Source organism: Euphorbia lathyris, chromosome 3 (genome assembly GCF_963576675.1).
Source record: "Euphorbia lathyris chromosome 3, ddEupLath1.1, whole genome shotgun sequence".
Lineage (NCBI taxonomy): Eukaryota > Viridiplantae > Streptophyta > Magnoliopsida > Malpighiales > Euphorbiaceae > Euphorbia > Euphorbia lathyris.
The window spans coordinates 33095044-33115933 of record NC_088912.1 but is presented as its reverse complement, the minus strand read 5'-3'; the positions used below and the strand labels follow the sequence as shown (position 1 = coordinate 33115933).

The following is a 20890-nucleotide window of genomic DNA, read 5'->3' as shown; positions in this document are numbered from 1 at the left end:
ATTAGCAGGATTTATAAAATATTAAAACTTTCGCATATTAACATGATGCTCTTTAGAAAATTTCTCTTAACTCTATAAAGCTGATTCAGATACTAGTGGCTAAGCCAAAATTATTCTCTCCCAAATATAAATTTTTGGATGTACCACTGCTTCTAGATATAAGGTGAAGCGGCGAACACTTATGACTCCAGGCTTCAAAGTGGCAACTGTGGATCAGTTACATAACAATTCCATGGTTTCCAAGCTTCTTTCCAAAATAAAATTCATGACTGATATTTGGGATAGGAGTAAGAAGTGTTCGATTTTTACTTTAAGAAAATTTCAGAAAAAATGTTGAGGAAATTATTTTGATAAAACTTTTCTGAAAATGTAGCAAAGTCATTGAAAGAACTATTAACAGCTCTTTATTCTATCATAGAGAGATCAAAGAACTAAACAAAGCTAAAGCTAGCTTTGTGCTTCCAATCCTCAGTTTGGTGGTGGAAAGAATATCTCATCTGAAGTTCGCTTCGACCGGAAAAGCTTCTCCACCTCAGAAGACACCTTGAATGATGCTTCAAGCACTTCCGGCGACAATGCTTTCCACACAGAAGTCCTTCCAGCCAAATGGGTGAAAATTGGGCTGCAATTCCAATCAACAAACAACATTTCCATCAATATTTGCAAACACCCATTAAAAATGATAAGAAAAACAAACAACTCACTTAGGAGTAGTGATGATAGAAAACCAATCCATGCCATCAGGATCACAAATCTTTGAAACAACAAAAAACCTTGGAACAATGAACAAATTCCCAGCCTTAACGGTAGTTTCAAGGACCCTCTTGCCGTCGATTCCAACAACCTGAACACGGCCGCTGCCCCGAACAATGTAAGTAACCTGCAAAGCAGAATCACAAGAAAATCCAGGAGAGCACATAGCTCCTCCATCCAATCTTACAAGATCAGCACCAAGCCCAACTTCAGCAACAAGAGGCAGGTTCTTGGTGTTCAACACAACTACCCTTCCACCATTCTTAATATCAACATCTAATGGAGCTTCCTCACAGTTATACACAAAACCATTCCTGTTCTCCGTCTTTGGTTCAGGCATTTTAAATGAATCAGCAAGCTTAACTATGCCTTTCCCGGTTTGGCTTCCCACAAGAGAACTCACAGTTTTTTCATCTACACCCCAAGCTCGGCCGACAAATTCAGAAGAGAATCCAGTGAAAATTCCATTGGTTCCAGTTAAATAGAAATCAGTGAATTCACCAGATTTGTGTCCTTTGGAAGTATCACCCATAAACAGAACAACTAATTCAGTGTCTTGTTTGTTATACCACCATGTTACTACCCCAAAAGGAAGGGCTATGGCATCACCCTTCTTGATTGAAATTACCTTTTCCTCTTTCTCAGGAAGAACAATCCCAGCCACACCAGTCCCTAATTAACAAAATCAACAAGGTTATTCAGTTAATCAGCTCGATTAAACTAGATTCAATTCAGTCACATCCTTAAACATATGGATCAATAAGAAGTGAAAAGTCCTGGCCGCAAATTAACATCAAAATCAACATCTAATTCAATCGATTAAACTAGATTCCAAATTAATCACATTCTTAACAAGTTAAACATACGGATCAGTAAGAGGTGAAAAAACTTGGCCGCAATTTAACATCAAAATCAACATCTAATTCAAGTTCTATGAAATTTGATCTCAATGCGTTATCCTGATTTTTATTTTATTCTATAAAGACGTCATCTGATTAGCAAATTCAACAAGTTTACTAGTAATTAACAAATTCAACAAGTTCACTCGGCTAATAAGATCGATTAAACTAGAATCCAATTCAGTCACATCGTTACTCATATGGATCAGAAAGAGATGAAACGTCTCGGCGCAATTTAACATCTAATTCAGTCATAAGACGTCATATCTCTGTTTGGAATATATGCAATCGGATCAAACAAAGAAAACGATCTTAAAATACAAAATAGAAAACAACAAAACATCAAAAGCATAAAGATTAAACAAATATAGAAGGACTAAAATGAAGCGTTACCTTGAAGAACATAAGCGACCTTCGCGGAATCGGCATAGCGAGGAAGAGCAAATCCATTCTTCTGAAGAGCAAGCTTGGCTGCTCCAATATTCCCTTGCTTTAGCATTGGAAGGTCATTAGGACACCAGGCGAGGTAGGATCCACCATCTCCGCCGTACACCGTCTTTGCCAATTTTGGTGAAAGATCAATATCAGCCATTCTGATTGATTACTTGGAAGAAGATGATTAGGAAATAGAGAGATTTTGGTTTATGCCTTTTGGTGTAATTGAAGGAAAGTAATAATGTTTATAGGGTTTTAGAAGCGAATCCAGTCCACTAAAAAAACAGAAATTAGATATCTTGAGGATTTTATTCGCATTGAATCCGAGATAATAGTTTCCAAATATCGAATTATACAAGAAACATCATAAATAAATTATCATTAACATAATAATTGTATCTTATCTTTTTTTTTTTTTTTAAGAAATCTTATCTAAATGATTATCCACAATACATTATGCTTTTCATACAGTCAATTATAATTTGTATGCAATAATGATTTATTTGATTATGAAAATAATGATGATTTATTTTGTTATTCATCATCTTCATCATCATTTACCCATTACTTTTTTTTTTTTTTTGATTAAAATTTACCCATTAAGTTCAAAGTCAAATATAATACAGACAGAAAGATATAATTATATCTTCATTCATGAATGTTTGGCACTAACATTTTTTTTTTTTTTGGGTTTTGCTATTCTCACCGCCCCAAATGACTTATTACCGCTCCTTTGGGACATTTTTGCCTTTGCATTTTTCCATTCAAAAACTTAATATTCTCTCTCCCGAGCCAAACATTGGATTTATGAAAAATGGATCCGAAAACGTCGACGAAATCAAATAACTGCAGTTCCTATTTACACTAATTGAAATTCGTCTCCAAAAACTAACCGATTTAATCAATATATATATATAAAAAAATTCATTAAAAATGTACTAAACGGGTGATTCACACCATTCTGCCTAGGTAGAAACGGGTGGATCACCCGTTTTCCGTTTTGCACCCGTTTCTACCTAGGCAAAACGGAAAACGGGTGATCCACCCGTTTCTGCCTAGGCAGGCAGAAACGGATAGTTCATCCGTTTCTACCTAGGTGGAATGGTGTGAATCAACCGTTTAGTACATTTCGATGAATTTTTTCCTAAATCTGGAGATGAAACTCGTGTTTTCGATTCAATTTTCAAATAAAAATACTTATCCGGGAAATCATTAGTCTTTTTCCTTTATCGTGTTTAAGTTCCATGAATGTTGTTCGGGTTTTTGAATTCGGAAGAAATTTGAGAGAATTTCAGTTTTTGAGTTTAAAAAATGAAAAGGGCAAAAATGTCCAAGAGGGGATGGTGATAAGTAATTTGGAGGCGGTCAATAACAATCCACTTTGAAAAATATTGATTAACCATAATCCGACCTATAGAAAGAAAGATTTTTTTTTATTTAATACATTATTTTTTTAAATGTAGTTAATATAATTTGAAATTTTATTTTATTTGTAATTGTTTTTTTTTTTTTTTTGTAATATGTTTGTCTGTAACCATTAACATGAAAAGTTTTTGGTGATTAATTTATAATTTCACTTAAAACTTAGTTATTTTATATAATAATTATAATAATAAGGTATTTATATTTTTTTTGTTTTATTTGTATTTTTATGGTTTTTAATTGGTCTTTGTAGTTTTTTTTATTTTTGTTTGTTGCCTATATGGATGTATTTCTCCTACTTTATTATTGTATTTATAATGTTTCATCTGATGAGATGATATGTGACATTTTATATATATAAAAAAACACTTCCATTTCATAAAAAAAAATGTTTGGATCTTGTCCAACATTCGAAATGACTTCCGTAGATGTTCTTTTATTTGCTTTGTGATAATCTTCCTGAGTACATTCTGATGTTAAAGTCAATGACTAATTAGAGTGAAGAAAGTGGAATATTACGTAATAATGAAGATAGAGAAAGTAGATATTACTCATTTATAGGTTGCTATTAGTGTGAAAGCAATATTCTACCCTAAGGCTGGTCAGTGGGAGCGGGACGGTTCCCACCATACTAGATCTTGTGAGCTTCTCATTTATCAATTGGCTTCTTAGATTTGGATGGATTCCAAAAGATGAATTCAACTTATGTTTAGACTAACATTGGCATTTGAATCCCACTACAAAAGAACTTTTTCCTCTTCTGGTTAGTTTCACTTATTAATTCCTTTTTTTCTCTTGGTATTTTGCTTGTTTCTATCGCATTCAATTTAAGCTTACTTGGACAGTCATCATGGTTTAGAGTCTTAGACTTTATTCTCCTTTCTCCTTTTCTAGGAGATGTCCAAACTTTCTTCCTCTCTATACATCTCTTGGACTGACGATTCCAGCGAGGAAGATAAGAATCCTTTTGTTGAAAAACCGAAGAAATTAGGAGTCATAACCCACATCCAAAGGCATCCTTTCCAACCATGGTCAAGTATACCAAAGAATTCTTCACCTCTCGAGCTTTTAAAGACATTGATGTTGATCTAATAACAATATATGAAGACACCAAGAGGCAATTGTGGACTGAAGCAAAGTCCTAAAGCATTCTTGGCAGCATATTCAAACACTAGCATTGCCTTACACCTTCGAAAAAACTCTTTCGTGTTGACAAAGTCGCTAGCATATTAACGCTAAAGGATGTGGTCTTAATATCCATTGTATACAGAGTTAGAGGGACTTATACACATGAGGCTCTTGTGCTTGAGATTTAAGCGAATAATCGAATGCCCAATAACACCTTCATTCTCAATAAGGCACACCTCGCATGCAGATTTTGAGTTCATTTGTTGTGTTCTTTTGAGAAGTTCTTTGGGATTTAGATTTAGCCCTGAGCCAAATAAGACTTATCTCTTGGTCCAACTGGTAATTGTGTATCAACATTGTCGGAGTGCAGGGCACATGCTCACTTTCGCCCTAATAAAAAGAGTGTTTACCATTACAAAGAACACCAACTCGTGTCATCTACACTGTAAGACATGAAGTTTCCCCTTCCTTTCAAAACCCGTCAATAAACTCTTCAAGTGGAGAAATAAATTTTTATCGTTAAAAATATAACACTTTTCATATTTCCTACAAACTAGAAACCTCTTCCCTTGGACTAGGGCACTCGCAAGTAAGGAATGACCTTGCCTGAAGCTGAAAATAAGACCTAGAAAGTGGTTATTGAGTGTCAAGCGTGAGCCATATCCATGTTAAGAATCAGTAGAGGATCAGTTTGATGAGTTCGTGGATGAGTTCCAATAGATATGGAATGGATGGAGGTTCCCTAGCAACTTATAGCAAAAGTGCTTGAGGAGAAGAGTTTCCCGTAGATAAGGTAAAGTTGCTTGAAGAACTCGGAGTTGTTATAAAGTTCTCTTTCAAGTGATGGACAGTGGTGGAGCCAGGATTTCATATATGGGGTGGGGGGGGGGGGGGGGGGGGGGGGCTAATTTTAGCCTTACATTTTTGGATAATTTTTCAAAATGAGTTGACTAAAAAAATAAAAATGACCAACGTGAAAAGCATAGACACATTTAATTTTTAAATTAAACCCTTAAATCAAAACTCCTAATTTTAAACACATCAAAACCCCTAAATTAAAAACAAAAAAAAAACCCCAAATTAAAAACATGACAAAAAAAAATTTAGATTTAGATTTAAAGAAAACAAAAAGTTAAAATCAAAACCCCTGAATTAAAAAAAAAACCCAAATTAAAAATGGGAGAAATAAAATTTTGATTTTAATTTAAACAAAAATAATTACAATTAGGGAGAAAAAAATTAGATTTTGATTTAAACAAAAAAAAAATTAAAACTAGGGAGAAAAATATGGGAGGCATGCACCTCTTACTTAGATCTTAACAAATACATAAACCAACTCTTCTAAACTAAATTTCTGTAATAATATCACGTCCTATTATATATGTAGGAAGTTAACTCTCTTAGGGGGGCTACTCAGAGGTTGCACTACCCTTCCTCAAGGGTGGTGTCGAAGACCGAGGGGGCTTCGGCCCCCCAGACCTTGGACTAGCTTCGCCCCTACTAAGGGGGATCTGTTAGTCAAAGGAAAGGCAATTTTAGAAGGAGAAGAAGAAGAAAAAGATGATGAATTATATGACTCGAAATCAAGTAGCAAAAATCCATAGAGCAATCTTGAAAGTGGAAGGAAGCTCGAGCAAGCTATCCCCGCCTTTCCCTTACTACTTCTAAGTGTGTAGACGTTAGGATAGAGATATACCAAAAGTGGCTCCATAAGGATGCACGCTTCTGATAATATATTGAAACATGGTTGACCACATGTGTGAGATGTTCTTGCTTCCTTCTGAATTTTATAGGATTCGTATATATTATTTGTAAACAATGTAAATATTGGGGGAAATATATTATCTCGATCTAAACAATGAAGATTACACATGTATTTATATAAAAGATGTTCGGCCGATCATACTTTAACCCTAGCCGACTCCTACATGGAATATGATTAAGACTCCTTATACAAGTCTAAGTCAGGTTTAAGACTCCCTATACAACTTACAAGTCTAATTCTTAACAGTTTACTTCCTATACAATTACATTCTATTACCCCCTCAAGCTGTACAGGTCGGGCACGAACTGTAAGCTTATCTTTAAGAAACAGAAACGCCCTCTTGCCAATGGTTTGGTAAAAACATCGGCAGTTTGATCTGTAGTCGAAATATATCAAATCACCAGTAACTTAGAACAGACACGATCTCGAACAAAATAAAAATCGATTTCCAAATGCTTGGTAGAATTGTGAAACACAGGATTCGCTGACAGATAAACTGCACTTAAATTACCACACCATAAAATCAGCGGTTGATTGATGGGATAACCAATTTCTTTCATCAACATTTGTAACCAACTAAGCTCAAAAGTTGTTGTGGCAATCGATCTATACTTTGCATCCGTAGATGATTGGGAAACTGTTTCCTGCTTCCTGGAAGTCCATGACAACAAATTGGAGCCCAAAAATACGGTATAGCCAGTTGTAGATTTTTGATCATCCTTGCCACCTCCCCAATCTGCATCCGAGAAACAGTGCCACCTCCCCATAGGTCCTTTACACAATGCCAAACCATGACCATATGTGTAACACACAATGCGTTTAACTGCTACCCAGTGTAATTTAGTAGGCAAATGCATAAATTGTGAAACTTTATTACCGCAAACGCTATATCGGGCCAAGTAAATCTGAGATATTGTAAACTTTCAACAATACTCTGAAATAATGTAGGATCATCAAAACACGGACTATCTCCCAATTGCAACACTGCCTTGAACTACGCTATATGAGGCCGAGTAAACGTGAGATATTGTAAATTTCCAACAATACTCCGAAATAATGTAGGATCGTGAAAACATTGTCTTGAACTATGCTCTTCAAAGCCTTGGAAGGGTATTATGACTCATCAATCTCATCATACTCACATTATATTATATTGCTTTAAATGGAAAACACTTGCTAACTTCATTTTAACTGTTCACAATGCATTGTTTATATACATGGGAGTGTCAATTCACGAGGTGTGCGAGAGAATATGGGTAATTCGGTGCCGTTCGGATTTTTTACATTTTTTTTTTTTTGTCAAACCGAACCTAATATCAAAATACCCCTAAAATTAAAACTGATACCGAACAGAAATGTCAAAAAAAAACCAACCGAAAAACTGAATTCAACCGGTTCGATTTGATATGTGGTTTAAACCGAATAGATGCATACCTTAACAACAACTACACTAAAGATATGATAGAGTATCTCCATTGTAAGCTAAAGATCTGATACTTAGAGTACCTCCATTGTAAACCTTCTTGCATATGAAATATTTTTAGCCCCCATGAATCAATCTTGATGCAATTTTTGCTACTAAATCAAAATAATGAATTTCATCATTTTTTTATTATTATTTTTGCTTGCCTAAAAAAATATGAAGAGAATCACATGGTCATCCATCATAACGTAGAGAAGAAGAAGAAAAAAGAATAATTAAGCCATGTGATGTGTCAACCTTACCAAACCTACCGCATAATGTAACATCATAATAAACAAAGCCCTATCTACCTCTCCACGTTTTATCTATGCCTTTTTAGCTTGTACCTACTTAATAATTTGATAGACGTCCTTCAAACACAAAACAAATCGAATGGAATTTCAAAATATTAATCTTAGATACTTCTTGATTTTGCCTTTCATGGTTTCACTGATTTTTATGTTCATTATTTGATTTTACCAGGAATCAAAATATAAAGAAAAATGGAAAAAGGATAAATGTAAAAATGTCAAGTAATGTTTATACACTTAAAAATGAAAACAAAACAAAATTGGGTAATCTCATTCTACATTTCAAAGTGAAACAAAAAGGAAAGGAAAAAGTTTATGTGAATTTGATCAAATATATAAAAATTGTTCTTCTCCCTCCCTACACAAAAATGGGAGTTTCATGTATTTTCCTTTCTAGTAAATTGCAACTATGCTACCTCTATTTCTTCATATCAATATGATGTTATCTAGATTAGGATTCAGTCTTTTCATCATCAATGTTTCACATCTACAACAAACAACAACCGACAATCGCCGTAAAATTAGAGGCTGCCGCTGAACTAAGTTGAAAATACATGAAATCTCCGGCCATCAAGGATTCAACTTTACAGGACTCGAAGCTCCGTTTTGTGTATTTTCTGCATGAGGGGGTTTTGCAGGTGCAGTTTTTAATAAGGTCTTGGCGTACAACGAACCAAAGACAATGACCTGATTCATCATTGTGTCAAAATCAGTACCTAAAGACTACTAATAACTAACAACGATAATTTTTAAACAAGGCTCAGAATAAGAGCTTACTGCTCCAATCCATTGTTCCCAGCTCAATGGATGGGAAAACCACACGCACGACAGCATAATGCTCACTAACTGGATTACAAGCAGGAATCACAAGGCACCATTTGTCAGAACTGCATATTTGTAAAGAGTAAAAGAACAAAACAAATTTGTTTTGGAATATTTTACTCTACCTGTCTTGTAGTCATTATGGCCGCAAATGTAAGAGCACCAAATGTGCGAATAGTGTAAGAAATAAAGAATTGACTAGCTGTTGCTACCTGTGAGGAAAGACATCAGATCTCAGATTAGGTCCTTCAACATAAGGTTGCTAAGTAACTTATAAAAAAAAAAGGGCGGCCCGGTCGCATTACGCGTCCCCGCTGAGCGAGGGTCCGGGGAGGGGTCCCACCACAAGGGTGTATTGGGGGCAAGCCTTCCCTTGCCAATTTAATTGGCAAGAGGCCGCTCCTAAGACTTATATTTAACAAAAATGGGGGAAGACAAGGGAAACCTGCATACACAAGTTGCAGAAAGGGTAGGAGTGCTTCAAAGTTCAAATTCCAAAATACCCAAGCTAAGTAAAGGTTACTCACAGTGGAAAGCAACACAATGTCGAAGAAACAGTCTCTATGGCGATAAGCGAAGTCTACAGCTAGAAGTAGATGCCCTTGCATTAAAAGTCCTACATATGGAATAACTTGAATACATTCATCACAGAACAAAAGTATGTTTTCTCAATGTAAATGCAATATAAATACCACACTTTCCCCAAAGGGAAAAACTATACACTTGAAATCAAAGTTTAACATGATACCAGAGCCCTTTATCTTAAGGTGGCATTTGTATAGTTATTTAAATGAAGGCTCTAATTTGAATATGTGAATGAACTAATAGATTCAAAGACAAATTACTGCAGCTCGACCAAACCTAATGATAATTTATCATTATACCTATACCATGAAATGTAATTGGATACGGAGGAATGAATCTACAGGTTTATGTGCAAAACAATGTTGTGGGATCACTGTTAGGATTAGAAACATGAAAATAGCCATAACATGATTATGGTATAGACATAAATGAAAGACATACTTGATTATTACGAAAAAGAGACAAAGATTGGGCATCATAGAAAAAGCTCACCTGTGAAACTCAGTACACAAGAACATAATGTAGTGTAGAAAATTTGGTTATGTATCTCCATATCATAACCTTTAAATAGCTTATCTTGGAATGTGCTTGTGAAACCGTCAAACCTGTTGGACATCAAGAACAATGTCAATGTGCAATACATCATGGTATCTGCTTTTTCCTAGATCATTCCCTTGAACCATTCAAAAGATAAGCTTATGAACTCTATTTATTTAGCCTAAGAAACTATGACTGGTCCATCCAAAACAATAATTAGTTGAATAGAAAATACACAAAGAAAGGTAAATTCTCTACATCTGTGAAACCCAAGGTGTTATGCATTTCAAAGAAACTGTATCGTCTTTTTTGTAATAATGCAACACGGCAAACAATTTCCCATTGATTTTCTGCAATCTAGCATATAGGTTTTATTCATTCCCAAATCATCAGACATTAACATGCTAGACTTAAAAATGTCATTTAGTGCTAGAGGGGAAAGCATTCACATGCAGGATCAATTAATATACTTGATTGATCCAGAATAAATTGATTTGTATCTTTTTGTTACAGAAAGTCAACTTAGCAACGGAGATAAATTCAGCATACTCGTAATAATAAGAAAAGCATTTCAAATCATTACCCAAGATAACCAAGCATGAGGCTAACACCCCAGACCGTATTTTCCCTTCCTCTGCTGTATGGACTAACATCAGTTCCTGCCTAAAATTGAAAGCAAAACAAATGGAGATCAGTATATTTTCTGGAATTCAAAAATGAAGAACAGTACATAAACAGATGCTACAATAATTAATAACAAAAATGACATGGAGATAAAGACTCGAGTTATTACCGGAAATAGAATAAATATGGAACAACCCAAAGTAACCAGGAACGCTACCAAGTAGTCCATTCCCTTGTATCTCTTTTGCATAATGGCAGTGCCCCAGATCTGTAAAAGAATTATTTAAGAAAAAAAAAAGGCAAAGGACGTAAACATTCCTCCACTGCATATATAAAAACAATTTATGAGGCCATGACTGAATAGTGCAAATTCTATATCATTACCAAATGTTCTAACCGTGTCTCTAACAGTAAAACTGCAGACCCATTTACAAAAACCAAGATGAAAGACATATGTGGTAGTGGAGGATTGTTTGAATTTAACTAGCATTTTATCCTAATAATTCGCTGACACGACTTAATTTCACGGTTTTATATGATGGTTCATGTTAGCCGACCCCGAATCATTTCGGAACTAAGGCTTTGTTGTTGTTGTTGTTGTTTATCCTAATAATTGGCATTAGCTTCCATCTGATCAATAAGAAATCAATTTACAATCGATTCATCAATTTACTAGTCTATTACACTTACAAGAACACAACCCATTCAATTTCCATTATCTCAAAGCACTCATCATGGACAGTCTATAACAAAGGCCTAACTCACCCCAAAAAGTACCACAAGGGAGGAGGATTGCCTCACATATATAAGGAGCCATATAGCTCCCTCGTTAAGCAAATATGGAATATTTAATACAGCCCCTCACGCCCAAATCATTTGGAGCGTGAAGCAAATATCAGTGGATGACCCAAGATTACATACAACTTACAAGGCTCTAATACCATGCAAACAAAGGCTTAAATCACCCCAAAAGGTATCTCAAATGAGGAGGATTGCCTAGGGTACATAAAGAGCCATATAGCTCCCTCATTAAGCAATATGAAATATTCAACAAAGTCTGAAGTGATTTTCTGCTTTTTGCAGGACAAAGGCTCAATGAACTAAGAAAAAAAAATCTCCCTTCCTAATTAATATTTTATGTGTAGAATGTTTGATGGTTTAGGGATGCCAAGGCTCCCTTTCTCCCGCACCCCAAAAACCTTACTCTGCATCTCTTGATCAGGATAAGTTGGATCAAACTCAAACGAAGAATGGAATAACAGGAAGTGCTTCTCTCTCTAATCAGAGAGAAAAATAAAACAATTTGCACATAGAATGATTTGAAATAACTGACATAGCAGATAAGTTACATAATCAAATAAAATCGAACTTACCATGACTGGAATCATTTTAGCACACTTTGCAAGTGTCTGAACTGGAAAACTGACATACTTGAGGGCCTGCGAACAAGCTCTTCTCATCACAAAAGATAAATAAACATATTTTCAGGATTCTGATATCTCATTACTGTATGTATGACTTAAGTATGTTTAGCAGACTATATTTTACAAGGAAGGCATTTGCTGATTTGCAGAATAAGCACAGAATTACAAGTTGATGTAATGATGATAAAAATGTATGCCATACCTCATACTGGCATGTTGTAGTTAATATGTTGGATACTGATACTAGGCAATATTTATAAACTGGAGCAACAGGATTCAATGCCTTTTTACTTCCCTAGAAGACAAAGTAAGAAAATATAAGCTTCTAACTCAACCCATCCGGCTTGCCTAACAAATACAGTGGAGAATGTCTGATAATAATCAACTTAAAGCATCCTCAGTCAGTAATAATATAAGACAATAATCTAGCAATAGAAACTTCTCACCAGTAAAACTATGGCAGAGACAGCAGAGGTTGTGATGCGGTTACAGAAAACAAGAAATAGTGAGTACTTGAAGAACTCCTTATTTAACCCATAGGGGATTCTCATGATCTTTTCCTGCACAACTAATTTCCAATTAACACATTTGAAATAAAATCGTATCTTGATTCTGAACAATGCAAAATCACTCCTAGTCATAGCATAACAAAAAGAAGGAAAATCTGGATACCATAGAACATGCTCCAAACTTCTACATGGCCGAAGTGATTTCAATAGTCAAACCATCGGATATCCAAAGATTAAATGCACAAAACATTACAAATCTCCCACCAATAGGGAAATACAATTTTTTGAGAAAAAAAAAATTGTCACTAATTTAGCATACTTCTCTGAGCAGAAAAGCTAATTCGTTTGCATATGAACAAAATATATAAAAGAATATCCAAATAGAAATAAAGATAAAAATACCTGCAAAACACCATAGATCACAAGAGTACTCATGATTCCAGTCACAGCGATAACCCCTTTCCACAGCTTATTGTCAGCAACACCAGCGGAAGATAACGAATCGGCCATTGCCCCATCCACCAATATATATTCAACACAACATCTGAAGGAATTTTTCAAACAGAGAAAATAGCAATAAGCAACAAAGGCTATCACAGACAGGAGAAAAGGAAGAGAAAGAAAGGCAGAGAAGCGGAGCAGTGGGAGGGTCGCCGGAGGGGTGACGGAAAGGGGGTACGGAGGCGGAGATATTAGATCAGAATGGCGGGAGAGAGGAGGAACTAAGGAGCTGGAGCGGGAAAAGGAAAGGGAAGAGAGTGAAGTGTGTGGGTGATTAATGAGACAGAATGACAGATAGAGATGGCGAGACTCTCGGTTTCTCCGGCGACTACTTCTCTGTTTTGTTTTTGGTTCTTTCTCCTTTAAATTAGATAAAACAATAATAATAAGAAATAAGAAAGCCACGTCAGCAGACTTAGTGATGGTCAACTTATAAAAAAAGCGTGAACTTGGCATAATAGTAGATTGGCTTCCTAAATTTTACACGTTTCTCGACAGCTCCCTAAACTTGCTTATTTCATATCATCAGCTCTCTAAACTTGTCCATAAAAATTTATTAGCTCCCTCAACTTTGCAAATGTCTTACTAGCACCTTAAACTTGCTTATTCCGTAACAACTAAATACAAAAATCATAATATTAACTCGGATTAAGGTGCAAAAATACCCCTAACGTTTTGGATCATAAGTAATTTTACCCTTAACGTCTAAAATGGTACAATTTTACCCCTAATATTAGTAGCCAATAGCAATTTTACCCCTAACATTGATAAATTAGGTTAATTTGATAAATAATTCATCAAACTGTTTTCTCGATCATGAATCTTTTATAAATTTGCTCTTGTCTACTAACTTTAAGGGTAAAATTATACCACTTTAGATGTTAGGGGTAAAATTACTCCTGACCCAAAACGTTAGGGGTATTTTTGCACCTTAACCCGAGTTAGTATTATGGTTTTTGTATTTAGTTGTTACAAAATAAGCAAGTTTAAGGAGTTGGTGAGACACTTGCAAAGTTTAGGGAGCTAATCAATTTTTATGGACAAGTTTAGGGAGCTAGTGAGACACTTGCAAAGTTCAGGGAGTCAATCTACTATTATGGACAAGTTCAGGGAGCTTGTGATGTATTAAGCCTATAAAAGAATAAGAGTAGGAGTTGTTATATTAAGCACACGATCTTTCATATCATTTGGAGTACCTTCAATTCATATCAAGACACTTGCACTATGACTCCACTGAATAAATAAAATAATAATGTTTCTTATAATATATGTGGGTTCATATTACACATGTCAAAATATATATGGAAAATCGAGTGCTTCTAATAATTTCTGTAAAACTAGACAGATCATATTTCATAAAACCGGAAAAAACATAGTCAAGGGTTAAAAGTTTTTAACCGGAATTCCAACAAATCATATGAAATTTTTTCAAGGTAAATTACAAAACTGGACTAATTTGGAGGTCAATTTATATATTTAAACTCATTACACAATAAACTACATATCTAGACTATTTCATTTAGGGATTACCCATAATACCCTTCATATATATAACACTTAGAATTTTCTTCCTCTCTTTCTCTCTCTTTGCGAATTCGAAGTGTTTGATTCTCTGTGAAATCGAAGTTCTTTCTTTTGTGTGTTTCTTCTCTTCGATTTCAATGGCAAAAAGCGGCAAGAAGGTATGTATCTACTGTATGATTTTGAAAGGTTTTAGGGTTATGTATTCTCGTTTTCCAGTTTTTGCAATTTTGGTTTAAGATTTAGTATATTGTTGTGTTTTTTTGGCTAGCCTATAGCTATATTTTACGAAATAAGACTTAGAAATAGTTCAAAATGATAGTGAAGAGTTTATTTTCGCCAATTGCAAAGCAAAATCTTCGCGATTGGGGAAAACCCACAAAGAAAGCTCATAACCACGAAGTAGTTTTTACGTTTCCACCTCTTTTATGCTCAAGTTTGATGAATTGAGTTTTATCTCCAATCATATGCCTTGAGCATTTACTGTCAATATACCACATCTTTGACTTTTGTGCACATCTTAGGCCAACCTGCATTGCAATCAATCTTTCTTGGGTACTCAAATCTTTTTGGGTCCTTTGGTGTTAGTTTTAGCAGGTTTTAGATCATATTCATCATAATAGACCTTTTTTCCAACACCATTCAATAGTGTGACCTCTCTTTCTATAGAAGTTGCAGGCAACATATAGTTTTGATTTTCCATCCTCTGGAAGGTTTCTTTTTGAAATACTTATGGTGGCTATTAACATTATGAGTCACTTGGTGACTCTGAAGTAATGTGATGTCTCTTTTGAGAGTTTTATTTCCTCAGAGAGATGATTCACTTTCTTCATCAGAACCTTGACATTCTCATCTTGTTGAGAACTGTCTTCCAAAAGGTATCAGATATCAGCAAGTTTATCATTTCCTATTTCATCACATCTCTAGTTTAACACTTTAATATTTTTGTTATATTTCTTCATTAATGTATAAAGATCACAAAGTGCGTTAACCATTTTTTCTCAAAGTTCAGAAGAGGGACTTACCTCAATAATCTGGTCAAGTTCTTTATCTTCTGTAGTGTTGGATGACCCACCTATCTTAGAGGCTTTGGGTTCTTCAGTTTCAATAGCTATGAAGCATATATTAGCAACTTTAGAGGCTTCATTATTGGAGGATGAGAATTCCTCACTATCACTCCATGTGGCTACCATATCCTTCTTGGCATGTCTCCTCTCCTTCTTGAGAGTTGGGCAGTTAAACTTTATGTGCCCTGGTTGATTACATTTAAAGCATGTGGCAGGCTTGCTGGATTCGTTCTTGAACTTGTTATAACTGTACTGTCTCTTAGGTCCATTAGACCTTCTGAATGTCTTCTTCTTTTACTTGTCACTCTTTTTGAACATTCATTTCATGTTTCGAGTGAACACTCCCATTTCTTCGTCATGAGTTGAGCTCTCATATGTTGAGTCAAATTTCAGTACTATTGACTTTTGATTTCTGTCTTCTGACTATTCTTTCACCTCGAAGTTCTTCATAGAGATCTCATGGTTGAGAAGAGATCATATGAGTTCATCATATTTATAGGTGGTCAAGTTCTGAGCATCCTCAATAACCATCTTCTTGGCTTACCAGCTTTTCGAAAGGCTTCTATGGATCTTCTTCACTTGTTCTTTTTTTAGAACGTCTTTCCTAGATGTTTGAGATCATTGATGATGTTAGTGAATCTAGCATTCATATATGAAATGCCTTCACTTTCTGACATTTCGAATGGCTCATACATCCTCATATTTTGATTGATCTTGGACTCCTTAACCTTGTTGGTTCTTTCATAGGTAATCTCCAACTTATTCCAGATCTCTTGTGCAGTCTCATCCTGAGATCTTGTTATATTCTATAGCATCTAATGTACAGTGAAGCATATTGATAGCTGAAGTGTTAGTTTGGAGTTTTTTTAGATCATCATCATTCCATTTCTCTTCTAACTTAGTAATATCCACTATTTCAGTAGGGATATGAGGGCATTTGATTATTGCCAACCAGTCACTCATACTCTGAGCCTGGACAAAGTTCTTCATTCTATTTTTTATAGAATGTATAGTTTGAACCGAAGAACAGAGGAGGTCTAGTAATAGACAGACTTCCTAGAAGGATTTGTGTTGTCTCATTACCAGGCAGGTTACGTGTGCTATTGATAGCCATTAGAGGATCGTTAGCTCAAGATAGTTGTATCTTAGAGATAGAGCACTTGCTCTGATACCACTTATTAGTCCTTAATACGACAGATTAGTTCTGTTGGGGGATGAATATAATGGGTAATTTAAACCTTTAAACCTTTTCTTACTTAAGTCAGTTGCAACACAGAGAGCAATTCTCGGAATCAGAGGAAACTTCAGTCTACTGAGGTTTTCAATCTACTGAGATTGATTTTGTTTCTTATAATTCCACTAAGAGGACAACTCTTTTAATAGAGGCTTTAAAGATCTTTTAGACATGTGATATTTACGATATGGACGAAATATTCACAACGATAAAATATGAGATAAAAGTTAGAGCATGCGATATTCAGAGAAAGTAAAAAGCAATGGAAAGGAAAGAAGTTACTCAGCAGATTTATACTGGCTCGGCCTTCTGCATACGTTCAATCCTCAGAATACCTTCTTCTGAGCTTCAATCCACTATAGAACTCTTTCGGAGGTAGAGCACAAACCTTTTACAATATAGTCTAAGCTTGAGTAAGGTAATGTCCTTTACTACAACACTCTTTGATGCCTATAACCGAAGCAACAACAGAGCTTCTGAATTTACAATAGAAAGATTCAGATATGAAATATAATTGAACTAATCTCTCTCTACATGATTACACGAATATGAAAGCGCTTTGTGTATTTGCTCCTGTTGTGTTTTTTAAGAAAAAATATGAAAGAAATAATAAGAAAAATGGTGTTAAAGATTTTATTGAATCTGTCAATATTTTGCACATTTGAAAACGTACAAATTGATTGTCTTTTTAAGGCTTATAATGCAATAAGAAAAAAGATTTTAAAGGAAATAATAAAATCTTATTTGTTAGCCACTACTATCCCACTAACAAAAATAAAATGGGGTAAGATACAAAAATAGTCATATGGTTTTTGAGAAAGTGTCAATTTAGGCTCAACGTACAAAATAGCACTAATATAAACTTAACGTTTAAAAGAGGGTACCAATTTAGGCATTGATAACAGATTGAACACGTCATTCCTATTACTCCGTTAAGTTCTGATTTCTCCATTCACGTACAATTGACATAACTTAACGGAATAATATCAATGGTTGAGAAGAGATCATATGAGTTCATCATATTTATAGGTGGTCAAGTTCTGAGCATCCTCAACAACCATCTTCTTGGCTTACCAGCTTTTCGAAAGGTTTCATGGATCTTCTTCACTTGTTCTTTTTTTTAGAACGCCTTTCCTAGATGTTTGAGATCATTGATGATGTTAGTGAATCTAGCATTCATATATGAAATGCCTTCACTTTCTGACATTTCGAATGGCTCATACATCCTCATATTTTGATTGATCTTGGACTCCTTAATCTTGTTGGTTCTTTCATAGGTAATCTCCAACTTATTCCAGATCTCTTGTGCAGTCTCATCCTGAGATCTTGTTATATTCTATAGCATCTAATGTATAGTGAAGCATATTGATAGCTGAAGTGTTAGTTTGGAGTTTTTTTAGATCATCATCATTCCATTTCTCTTCTAACTTAGTAATATCCACTATTTCAGTAGGGATATGAGGGCCTTTGATTATTGCCAACCAGTCACTCATACTCTGAGCCTGGACAAAGTTCTTCATTCTATTTTTTATAGAATGTATAGTTTGAACCGAAGAACAGAGGAGGTCTGGTAATAGACAGACTTCCTAGAAGGATTTGTGTTGTCTCATTACCAGGCAGGTTACGTGTGCTATTGATAGCCATTAGGGGATCGTTAGCTCAAGATAGTTGTATCTTAGAGATAGAGCACTTGCTCTGATACCACTTATTAGTCCTTAATACGACAGATTAGTTCTGTTGGGGGATGAATATAATGGGTAATTTAAACCTTTAAACCTTTTCTTACTTAAGTCAGTTGCAACACAGAGAGCAATTCTCGGAATCAGAGGAAACTTCAGTCTACTGAGGTTTTCAATCTACTAAGATTGATTTTGTTTCTTATAATTCCACTAAGAGGACAACTCTTTTAATAGAGGCTTTAAAGATCTTTTAGGCAGGTGATATTTACGATATGGACGAAATATTCACAACGATAAAATGTGAGATAAAAGTTAGAGCATGCGATATTCAGAGAAAGTAAAAAGCAATGGAAAGAAAAGAAGTTCCTCAGCAGATTTATACTGGCTCGGCCTTCTGCATACGTTCAATCCTCAGAATACCTTCTTTTGAGCTTCAATCCACTATAGAACTCTTTCGGAGGTAGAGCACAAACCTTTTACAATATAGTCTAAGCTTGAGTAAGGTAATGTCCTTTACTACAACACTCTTTGATGCCTATAACCGAAGCAACAACAGAGCTTCTGAATTTACAATAGAAAGATTCAGATATGAAATATACTTGAACTAATCTCTCTCTACATGATTACACGAATATGAAAGCGCTTTGTGTATTTGCTCTTGTTGGATTTTTTAAGAAAAAATATGAAAGAAATAATAAGAAAAATAGTGTTAAAGATTTTATTGAATTTGTCAATATTTTGCACATTTGAAAACGTACAAATTGATTGTCTTTTTAAGGCTTACAATGCAATAAGAAAAAAGATTGTAAAGGAAACAATAAAATCTTATTTGTTAGCCACTACTATCCCAGTAACAAAAATAAAATGGGGTAAGATACAAAAATAGGCATGTGGTTTTTGAGAAAGTGTCAATTTAGGCTCAACGTACAAAATAACACTAATATAAACTTAACGTTTAAAAGAGGGTACCAATTTAGGCATTGATAACAGATTGAACACGTCATTCTTATTACTCCGTTAAGTTCTGATTTCTCCATTCACGTACAATTGACATAATTTAACGGAATAATATCAATGATGTGCCTTGTTCAGTTATCGAGGTCTAAATTGGTACCCTTTATTAAACATTAAGCTTATATTGGTGCTATTTTGTACGTAGAGCCTAAATTAATACTTTTCAAAAACCATAGACCTATTTTGGTACCTTATCCCAAAATAAAATACTTATTTTTTTAGAACAACTAAACAAGACTTAGTTAAAAAAAAAAAAACTTTGAATAAAAAAAAATCAAATCTCAATAGCTCTTTGCTCTTGTTTTTCGCTTTTCCAATGTATCTCTTTTAAGCTTGATGATCAGTTGTGAATTTGGAGCTTGGACTTGGTTTTTATAGGTGGAGCATTCAAATTAGTTGTTTGAATCAGAAGATAGTTGTTACGAAGAAACAACTTCTGTCCTTCTCAGCAGCTTCTTACTGTTGTGCCCATATTGCCATTTAAGGAAATTAGCCGTTTCTGAATTCAAAGAATTGTTGACCGTTGAGAACCGCGTCCAGTGATCTCTTTTGAATTTTGAATCCTCAGGTTATAGACTAGGCGTTTCCATATTGGTGAATGCAGCAAGATGGGTTTCTGACGGAGTCTTCTCTCTTCTGAAACTTTGCCAGATTAGAAAAGTCTTTTGTTTGACTTACAACATGGGCTTCTGGTTTTTTACAACATGGGCTTCTGGTTTTGCTTCTGGGCTTTTCGGTTGGGCCTTTATTTTCTTTAAGGACTTTTAGCTAATTTGTGTATATTGCTTCTAATGCCTTATTCAACAATTTAAGCACTTAAATAAAATTGTTAGCACATAAACTCATTGAATTAATTAATTTTAATACCATGAAAGATCTAATTCCTTAATTATAACTTTTGTTATAATCAAAATTTTATCAAAATTGGGGTTCAATACCGTTTAGGTGGATCCTGTTTCATTCCAACAGAAACAATTCTGATCCATAATTTATAATAAGTTAACAATTAGTAATAAGCCTTATAGTGAACACCGTTAGTTAATTATACACTGATTTTAATATTTTGGATTAACTGTTTTTTCATTTTTTAAACTTTTAGTTCCAACCCATTAAATTATTAGACTTATTTAAAAAAAAAATTGAACGGATTGGATTGGACCTGAAATTTATGTTTTTTTGCACGGAATGAGCCTGACCC

General features: G+C 34.7%; 2 protein-coding genes across 2 annotated transcripts; both read right to left on the bottom strand.

Annotated features, from left to right (window-relative positions):
• Positions 1-333: 333 nt before the first annotated feature.
• On the bottom strand, positions 334-2449 carry LOC136223446 (11S globulin seed storage protein Ana o 2.0101). Its single transcript, XM_066011442.1, has 3 exons — positions 2046-2449; positions 705-1425; positions 334-622 (listed from the first exon to the last, which is right to left on the bottom strand). Exons 1-3 carry the CDS (start codon positions 2242-2244, stop codon positions 469-471), a joined length of 1074 nt encoding a protein of 357 aa, XP_065867514.1. The 5' UTR covers positions 2245-2449; the 3' UTR covers positions 334-468.
• Positions 2450-8483: 6034 nt separating this feature from the next.
• Positions 8484-13529, bottom strand: LOC136224682 (UDP-galactose/UDP-glucose transporter 5B). The gene is made up of 11 exons (XM_066013090.1): positions 13079-13529; positions 12614-12727; positions 12370-12462; positions 12117-12182; positions 10913-11011; positions 10703-10782; positions 10075-10187; positions 9525-9613; positions 9123-9209; positions 8953-9021; positions 8484-8862 (listed from the first exon to the last, which is right to left on the bottom strand). The coding sequence occupies exons 1-11, from the start codon at positions 13184-13186 to the stop codon at positions 8746-8748; spliced, it is 1035 nt and encodes a 344-aa protein (XP_065869162.1). The 5' UTR covers positions 13187-13529; the 3' UTR covers positions 8484-8745.
• Positions 13530-20890: the final 7361 nt, after the last annotated feature.

Coding starts and splice junctions, on each gene's coding strand:
- LOC136223446 (XM_066011442.1), bottom strand. CDS start 2,244: ATGGCTGATATTGATCTTTCACCAAAATTGGCAAAGACGGTGTACGGC. Junction 1,426..2,045: donor GGTCGCTTATGTTCTTCAAG/GTAACGCTTCAT, acceptor TTTGTTAATTAG/GGACTGGTGTGGCTGGGATT. Junction 623..704: donor TCTATCATCACTACTCCTAA/GTGAGTTGTTTG, acceptor TTGGAATTGCAG/CCCAATTTTCACCCATTTGG.
- LOC136224682 (XM_066013090.1), bottom strand. CDS start 13,186: ATGGCCGATTCGTTATCTTCCGCTGGTGTTGCTGACAATAAGCTGTGG. Junction 12,183..12,369: donor CTACAACATGCCAGTATGAG/GTATGGCATACA, acceptor GCTTGTTCGCAG/GCCCTCAAGTATGTCAGTTT. Junction 9,022..9,122: donor CCATAATGACTACAAGACAG/GTAGAGTAAAAT, acceptor CTTGTAATCCAG/TTAGTGAGCATTATGCTGTC.